Genomic DNA, 9490 nt, shown 5'->3' with positions numbered 1-9490 from the left:
CCCGCTGTTGTCTTAGGCCGAATCCGGAGGAGCGGCTGGCAAACAAGGCCTGAGGCCATGGAGCTAAGAAGATATACTGCTGCCCCGGGAGCGAGATGGCCTCCACTCTTGATCTAGCTCTTCACTTGGAGGATGGGGAAGGTGTGGGTGAGACAATGTGTGTGAGATCTAACTTTGAGAGAAGGGACAGCCACACATCATTCAAATCGGAATTAGGAGCTGGCTTCCTCCTCACCTAGGCTCCTATAAATTGACTAACTTTGGGTTAATCTTGGCCCCTGTCAGGGCCTTAATTTCTCCCAAAGTAAAAGGAAGGGTCCTTCTAGTTCATCTCACACAGTGCCTAGTCTCTTGCGATAGACTAGGGCAAATGGATGAAATCTTGCCTGTCCATTTACTCCCCTCTCATAAGGTTTTCTAAAAACTTCCTTTGAGCCCAAGGGTCCTCTAAACGGACTTAATCTTCTACTCCCTCCTCTGTCCCTAGAACCCTGCAAGCGGATGCTTTTTACTCCATCAGCCAGAAGTTGTTGGGGACTTGGCAGTGCAGAGCCCCTCACCTCAGTTCCTGACAGCGGCGGTCCTGAAGGCCAGGAATTGCCACTCCGCAGCAGCAGGGGTGGAGTGGGGGCTCATTTGGTTCATCTGACTGCGACAGGCCTTTCCTAGACTTCGTCCTATAGGGGCTGACTGCACCCCCATTCTGGAGGACAAAGGGCCTCTTTGCTTCAGAGCTGCCTCTTCAAAAACGGGGCTTTGTAAGTTACGGGATCATAAAAATAAAGCTATCCACGCTCCTGCTAAAAAGCCTCAGCGGATCCCATGCTGGGCCCAACCAGCTCCCGGCGGTCCAAGAGCGTGCAGAGGCACCCTTCCCGCTGGCTCTCCAATGCCGGACCGAGATCGCTGTCTGGTTGTAAAACCACACTAGCGGAACACACCAGACGCAAATAGCTCTTTCCCGCGCCTTGTGATCATTTCCTCGGTGGGAACTCTTCTGCCCCACATGCTAGAGAAAGACGATAGGGGAAGATTCCAGTGGGGTGATGCTGGTCTGGCACGGAATGCTCCATTTACCAGCCGGTGTCTTCTCTTTTCGCTTTCACCTGACTCAGCGCCGCACATTGCATTCCTGGCCAAGAGGCAGGTGGGAGGAACATGTCCCTTGCTCTCTGCCCTGGTCGAGGATCAGGAACAAGCAAGCCTGGAGCAAGAACACCCCTCCTCCCACCGCCCCCAATCTGGCTCCTCATTGCCAGTCTGGCCACGATAAAGACATCCTCTGGTTCAGCCTGTTTGCCAGTGCACGGACTGGTCCTTCTGCCTTTGCATTTGTAATTTGTTTAGACTTCCATGTCAAATAGTTTTCCCCTATTAATATCTGCTTCCAGCCAGATGAAAGTTGCCTCCACCCTTCATCTTCCCCACCTCACCTTGTACGTTCCAGTCATTTAGAAAATGACTTCACAACTTTGCAAGAAATAAGTCATTCAGAGTGCTCCCAGAAAGTAGGGAAACAGCGATTTATTTAGCAACTATTAAATATAAGGTGCTGAATGTAAATCTCAAGAAACCCCCTCCACAAATTTATCTCCCATTTTACATATAAGGAAACAGGCACAAGACTGAAGTGTGATGCTTTCAAGTTTTCAGAATCTAGCAGTCCCTTTCATCTCCCCCCCAACCCCAACTCCACCTTAATATGAAGCCTCCTCTCTCAAACCTGGTTGGCAGTCTCTAACCTCTTCTTTACCTCTTCAGGCTAGAAAGGAAGTGCCAAAATTAGAGGAGAGGCTTTGAGTGGGAGAAACAATTGCCCACCTTTTCCAGCCTCAGCAATTGCCTGGCATGAGGTTCAAGATCTGGAGTCCAGTCTAGACTGCTGTGGTCCTTGGAGACTTCATGTAGCATCTGTGTTTCTTTCTCATCTTTAAATTGAGGAGAATGATAATCCCCTATGCCTATATGGGTCGATGTCAGAATCAGAGGAGAAAATGCCTGATACTGCTAAGTACAATGCAATGTTGAAATTAGCTCACTTTAGAGGACTAATGCAGGATTTGGGGGTCCTTGTCCATCTGGGATGCTGGGCTTCATGCCAGTAGCCTCCATCTCCAGAGGCGAGCTTTCAGAGACTGCAGCTGGTAAATCCCCTGACTTATCTAGGAGCTGTCTCTAGAGCTTGACTCCATATGGTCGGGATCATGCTGGGGCACAAAGAGTCTGTGGGAGAGTTTCAGGGAACACTGGTAACTGAGGCTTTTTTGGAAAATGCCTTGCGTTCCAGAGAGTCCTGCTACTCCGTTTGGTATTTCAAACTCACTTGGGGCTAAATCCAGTTTGGGTCTAAAAAGTATGGGGTTAAGTGTAAATAGGAGTGCCTACACTTGATTCCTTGCAGACATTCCAAAAGATTTTTACACAGGGAGTATTTGGGAGGGAATTATGGTGTGCAAGCTAGCACCACCATGTCAGAGTCTCTCCAACCAAGCAGCCAGCACTCAACCTGGCCCTGAAGGTCCCTAGCTTCTGGTGGGGAAATGAGTACAGCTTTTTGCTTTGAAAATGTTAAAGTAGAAAAAGTGTGGCACTTTCTTCCTTCCTTCCTTCCTTCCTTCCTTCCTTTCTTTCTTTCTTTCTTTCTTTCTTTCTTTCTTTCTTTCTTTCTTTCTTTCTTTCTTTCTTCTTCTTCTTTTTTTTTTTTGATGATCAGGGTGTCTCAGGATGGGGTGTGAATGAATGAATAAATAAGTGAATAAATACTGCTCTAATCTTGACAAGTATGCCTGGCATAAGTCCTGAGGGGCTTTGGGACAGGAACTCAGGCATGCCCTGGGGGAAGCAGTAGCTTTCCATGTTAGTCTACCTGGCATAAAGGACAGTGGCCCATCCTCCCCCACCTCAAAATGCCAGTTTTAGCTGGCTCCCACTCTCTGTGTAAGCTGACATAATGGGGAATTCAGTCTGGTTTTTCCACCCCACAACAAACTCTCTTTCTTTCCTTTTCTCTCTCTTTCCTTCTTCTGTTCTCTCTCTCTCTCTCTCTCTCTCTCTCTCTCTCTCTCTCTCTCTCTCACACACACACACACACACACTTTATTCATTTATTTACTCATTCTCTATCAAATGTCCTGTGATCAGTGCACAGGCTTTGATCAAACAGTTTTAGGAAGGTTTGAATCCCTACATCTTGCCACTACCTACCTTTTTGACCTGGAACAAGGGATTTAAGAACTCTGAACTTTCCACACCTGTGAAAGGAGGTTAATAATTGTCACTACCTTAATGATTTTCAAGTGAATTAAATGAAAAGGAATGATTGACACATAACATTAGCCATTCAGTGATAGTTACTAATATGAATAATTTCTGATAAAGTGGCTTCCTGTGTAATGTGTCAAAGAATGCAAAGTGGCTAGAGGGGTAAATATGCTCACCATATTTGTGTGGCCTTAGGAAAAAAAATGTGTTGTATAAAGTTACTTTTAAAATCCCTTCCAAACATGAGACTATGACTATAAGATTTAATCATACCTGCCATCATATCAACTGATGATAGATGCTTTTGTCTCTCAGGATCTCCAAAGAGCAATTCCTTTGTCATCTGGAGATGCCCTAACTAAGCCCCTATCAGTTCAGATCTAAGAAGGGCCAAGCTAGCACCCCACCCCTTCCCTATAATAGGGCAAGTCTTCCCAGATCCAATGGCCCATTGCTGCCCAAAGCTGCCCAGACCTGCTGCTTAGGGGATGTGGACCAACAGAAAGACTGTCCTTTCCTTCATTTCCATTCTAATGCACTATCAGGTGAAGTGAAGATAAGATTATCAGTAGCAGAGGCAGAGCTGCCTCAAACAGATTGTCAAACTGCAGCAGGAAGGCCGGGGAGGGTTGGGGGGCAGGAGGTAGGAGGGTAAGAGATCAACCAAAGGACTTGTATGCATGCATATAAGCATAACCAATGGACATAAGACACTGGGGGATAGGAGAGGCTAGGGGACTGTCTAGGGTGGGAGGAAAAATGGAAACATATGTAATACCCTTTGTAATACTTTAAGCAATAAAAAAAAATTGGAAAAAAAAAGATTATCAGTAGCAGCCCAGAACCTGTGGGAAGAATCTCAAAATTAAACCTAAGGAATTGGAAATAGAAGGTGAAGAGGGAGGACCCATTGGGATTGCCATGACCTACATGCATGGTGCGGGTTGGAAAAATGTATGAAACTCCTGCAACCCCATCAGTTTCCCTTTTAAAAACACTGCCTAATTACCAACAGCTCAACTCAACTCCCACCACTAATAACATTCCCAGAAGCATGGCAATGACTCACAATGCCTAGAGTCAATACTTGCCTGAGCTCTGCCAGAAGCAGAGTGATGGAAATGTAATTTAAAGACAGAAAAGGTGGTAAAATGGAGACTGAATGGGGTACTGTAAACTAGCCAAATGAACTTAAGTCACTTACGCTATCTGGGTTTCTATTGAACTTACGTGTAAATTTCAGATAGGTGGACTTGATGATCCTTATACCCTTCCACTCCTAAGGATCTATGACCATAGTTCTGTGCAAAAAGTGAAGATCCAATTTGACAGCATTGAGAGAACAGTTGGGTGGGGCCAGAATAGGGTCAGTGGACATGGCATTTCTAAGTTCTTTAGATTACTTCTGAACAGAGGGCTTTTCCTAAGAAAGAGGCGAGAAATCTCCATGATCCATTACTTCACAAATCCAGATCAAGGGGAGGTGCAGCCTAACAGATAGAATAGAGGCAAGTTACTATGGCCTGGTGAGGATGCCCTTATTCCTTTACTGGAATGATGATGATCCCAGGTTCCAGATGAATCTGTAAATCATAGTTGAAGATTCTATTCCTTAACCGCACCTATATTGGACAGCATTTTATGCCTCTGGAACATTATTTTAGTCTCCTGTGTTTTTGCTTGTCCTTGGTTAGCCTAACTGCAGGGAGTGGTATTGGTTCCCTAGAGAGTTCACTGGTTAAAAATCAGGTGAGATCTTTTCTCTCCATCTTTTCCAAGGGAGGGCACATCTGTCTCCCAGAACTTTCAGTCATCTGATAGTAACCAGGTTGGTAACCCTAGCCAACGGATATCTCTGGCAGGACCACATCCATTTTAGCTTATGAGTTGTGGACTGAGAACTCTGGATTCCCCAAATACCAACCACAAGGAATATTTTCACAAGTAAAGATAATCTTTTAACACACACGTATGAATCCTGTAAAGTATTTATCAATTAAGAAAATGCTTTCAGTACGCCTTAAATTTGCATTTGGTTTGTAGCATTTAAATTCTTATTAAATCTCTGTAATATGCACTTCAAACAGCTCATTCTGGAGTCAGTGATTCCCTAACTTTAAGTGATCTTCACTTGAGTCACAGCATATTTTCAGTTGTGTTTTAATAGCTGTTATATTTCTTCCTGTCAAAAAGTCTGAACATGTGTATGAACAAAGGGTAGAAAATTTTAAGCTGTTTTGGCATTAGATGATTGTAGTTTGGCTCATATTTCAGTTCAGCTGAACAGTAAGGTATTTAAATAGGCAGCCTCATTGGATTCAGGAAGATCTATTCATACTGGTATTCTTGTCTGCTTTGTTTTCTCTGAGGAAGAGAAGAAGAAACAATGTGGTTAGGGTAAAAGGCTCTAAAAATGCCATGGCTTTGTCCTGGCTACCAAATAGAATTATGTGGCATTGGACACGTAAGTCTAGTTTCCATGGGTTTGTGCACTTTATACACAGATAGTTGCTCTGAATATAATTTTGGAGAAGTACACTTTGTTGTTAACAGTCCCTTTATGTCTGGCTTGGAGAAGCAAAAGGTTTATTTAAATTTCCAGGCTCAAGATTTACAGTCATGGACACCTGACAGATCTATCAGATTTATAAAACAATAATCTACTTGGCTGGTATAAGGGTGTGAGGCATCTTATTATTCAGTGGTTTCTGACTTGGCTTTTTCTCTGTGATTTCATTTCTTGTCTGTTTTATATTTTATTTAAACCACACCTGAATACCATCTATAACATATTTCCTTAGGTAAAATGCATATCAAATTCTAATCTGGAATGTCCTGCCTTTGTAATAGGCAGAGAAACAGTAATTTGTAATCATGTTAACTGAACATTTATGGTAAGAGTGGAAAGTCCTTCTCAGCCCTCACCCTTAATAGCTGTGTTACTTTGGCAAGTTATTTAAATTACAAGAGCCTCAATTTCCCCATTTGTAAAAATAATTATGTTGGTGAATAAAGGGTTACTACAGTACCTGGCACCTAGTTTAGTGCTGAGTAAATGTTTAATGCTCTTTTTAAAAAAATATCTCTGTATGCCTAAAAAGAATTCCTTAGGCATTTAAAATTGAGAACTAAAAACAAAAAGGAGGATTTGGCTTAAATTATTACTGGGTTGGGGCCTACTTGTATTCAACCTCATTTTTAAAGATAAAGTATAGAGTAGGTACTGATATCTAAAGAAAGGTTATATGTTGGGTTTTCTGTTGTTATTGGCTTGGTTGTATATCTGAAAATAAGCCAATGAGTAATTTGAAGTACCTACTGTGTGCCCCTCTCTGCACCATGAGTCACAAGAGAGCACAACTCTTTGGCACTCTTCCTCATTAACCTGCGAGCTCCTCCTCAAGGAAGGATAAGAACTGTGTCCTCTTCATTGTCTCCTCAGAATATAGCTCCAGTGTGTGCCTTGCACTCATGATGTAAGAGCTATTTTTATTGGAATAATAGATTAATTTTAGGTGATAAATGGCATAAGTCAAGGGCAAGATCTCATATGATACAGGAATTCTGAGCAGAGCAGCACGGGGTTCAAGCAGTCCTAAAAGACTGTGTGGTTGGAGAATGCCTGAATGTGGAGGAATTTCCAAACTGCTTTTCCTCAAAAAAAAAAAAAAATACAAAAAGAATTGGAAAAGGTTGTCTAAAGATAAGGCTGTACTGTGAGACATATAGATATTTGTACAATTTTTGTAATACCCCAAAGATTTTAGCATTGTTGTCTTATTGTTTTCGTATTTTACAAATTGAAGCCTACTTTACCTTTTGTAATTAGAAATACTTGCAGATCTCAGTGAAAATGGAGATGCCCCACTTTGGTGTATCTCAATACTACCTTTGCAACCAAATAATTGCAAATAGAAGGACCATTTCAAAGTTATAGCCTGAGTAACCAGCCCTCTTTAGACATTTATACTTAGAAAGGAAGCTCAGCAGGGCCCCAAATGATGCCAGTCAACTTGTGTTACAAGAAATACCATCACACAAGGAGACAAAAATTCCATATGACTGATGGTTCGAATGACTGAGTTTCAAGCAGTATTTACAATAGTTGAGTTTCTGTACAGTAAAGGAATTTGGCACCAGTCAACACAGTTTGTTTTAGCAGGATATAATCTGTCACTGTAGCCAAATTCTGGGTCTGACTGGACTGTGGATGCCATGCAGGATCAGCCATGGAGAAAGAATGCCATGCAGGTCTGCTTGCAGATACATCTGACAGCCTTATGTAACCAGGAAGAGCAGGAATTGACTGATTCTGATTCTCAATTCTGCTGACTGTAACTATTCCTTGGCTAAATCACACATTAGTGTATTTACTGGTGATGGTCAAAAAACAACACTAACACATGCCAGAATGGAGTGATTTATTGTTCATGGTAAAGCATGTTCTAGGATGAACATCCACTCTAGGTAATCTTGTAATAATATTTTAAAAGAAAGTCAGGAGATCCCAATATAAAATCCAGAAGACAGGGACAATTATGCAAAATTGAGTCAAGTCACTGTATTGTTTTTAACCTAGACTCCTCAAACTGAAAATAGCGAGAGGATGTGAACTAGCCAGTAAATGCAAAAACATTTTCTAAGTGCTTGCAGAAGGAGAAGTCTGCAGGGGAGGGAGAGAGCAGAACCACAATAAGACAATACTATCATCCTAAGTAAAAGTGATGCTCTATTAATTTCTTCCCTCCAGATTATAGGGTGCAAACATCTATGAGTTTTCTCTCCCCCACATTCCTTATTTTTTTTTCTTTCTTTTCCCCTGTGTCTACTATTTTAATGTCTTTTAGATGGAGAAATTTGGGGCTTTTATTATTTTCCCTATTGTATTACCTCAATTCATTATCAGCTCTTACTTCCTCCCCTCTAACACCTGAAAACATGAACAGACTCTTATTTGTATAACTCTTAAGTTCATGATGAGCAGATCATTTAAACATGCTTAGAAGATGTTGAGTAAGGAATGTTCTACTGTGTCCGTCTCAGGAAAAGAAAAGCTAAAACATAATATTGACCATATGAATAGGGAATAAACTTCCTCATTCATTAATTCATTCATTCATTCAAGAGTTTTCACTAAATATCTACTCTATATCAAGCACTGTACCAGGACTTTCCCCTCCCTAATGTAAGAATTTTCTAATAAAGTAAAATGCGAACATCTAATCCAATTCTATTCTGCTTCTTTCAAACATACATGCACAGAGCACCTATTAATATTTGTCAAATACTTTTCTAAATGTTGGGACACAAAGATTAATGAAAGATAGTTCTTTGTCTTCAGGTATTCACAGTCTAGAGGAGGAATACAACTTTCTGCAGTTGCTACATTGTAATTAAGAAGCACGAATGAGGAAATGTCATTCTTTATTAGAAATAATCTCAAGAACTCCCAAGTCTTGAGAGAGTTCTAGGAAATGTACTAGATAGATGGAAATGGTCATACAAGTAGTTCTTATCTTCTTCCTCAATTTTCATCTCCTTTGGGGTTCTCTCACTTGGCTTCCCAATGCTACCAGTTCCTTATTAATTTATTTTTTTAATCTAATAAGCATGTATTGATTTTCTACTATGTACCAAGAATTATACAACATGGTGCAGCAAGATGATGTGAACTAGCCAATATATACAAAAAATATTTTCTAAGAGCTTATAGCAGGAGAAGACTGCAGGGGATAAGATACTGTTTCAACCCTCAAGGAACTCCCAATCTAGTGGGGAGATAGACAAGGAAGGAATCCATTACAATTGGCACTTATAGTGTGGTAAATACGCATACGCTGTGACTATCCAGTTATGTGTTAGGTATTAGGTATAATAATTACAACATGGGTCATTATATTTATTAAAGTTATTATTTTTACATTAAAATAACTTAGTTTTAGTGATTAAATTCTTGTTATTATAGCTAAGATGTTTTGAATGCTTATGTTTCCAGGGAGTTTACATGTAGCACCCACTTAAAATAATCTTCAGTTTTCAGCTAAGAAAACAGTTACAGAGAGATTCAAGAACTTGTTAGAGAAACAAGATGGCGGCATAGGTTAACGCCGGAGTTTGCCGCCTCGAACAACCATTTCAAAAGTGAAACTAAAAGACGGAAGGGACATCACCCAGACCCACAGGAACGCTGGCTGAGTGGAAGTCCTACAACTAGGAGGAAAGAGTAACG

General features: G+C 41.2%; 1 protein-coding gene across 1 annotated transcript in view; it reads right to left on the bottom strand.

Moving 5' to 3' along the window:
- The window catches only part of ZIC3 (Zic family member 3), a 23812-nt gene extending 20208 nt beyond the window's left edge, over positions 1–3604 (bottom strand). The window contains exon 1 of the mRNA XM_006772724.2: positions 3535–3604. Coding sequence (XP_006772787.2) covers positions 3535–3604 — 70 coding nt within the window. The remainder of the gene's footprint in view (positions 1–3534) is intronic.
- Between the last annotated feature and the right edge of the window lie 5886 nt (positions 3605–9490).

This window comes from Myotis davidii, unplaced genomic scaffold (genome assembly GCF_000327345.1).
Source record: "Myotis davidii unplaced genomic scaffold, ASM32734v1 scaffold746, whole genome shotgun sequence".
NCBI classification, from domain to species: domain Eukaryota; kingdom Metazoa; phylum Chordata; class Mammalia; order Chiroptera; family Vespertilionidae; genus Myotis; species Myotis davidii.
This window is presented reverse-complemented; position numbering and strand designations above follow the sequence as displayed.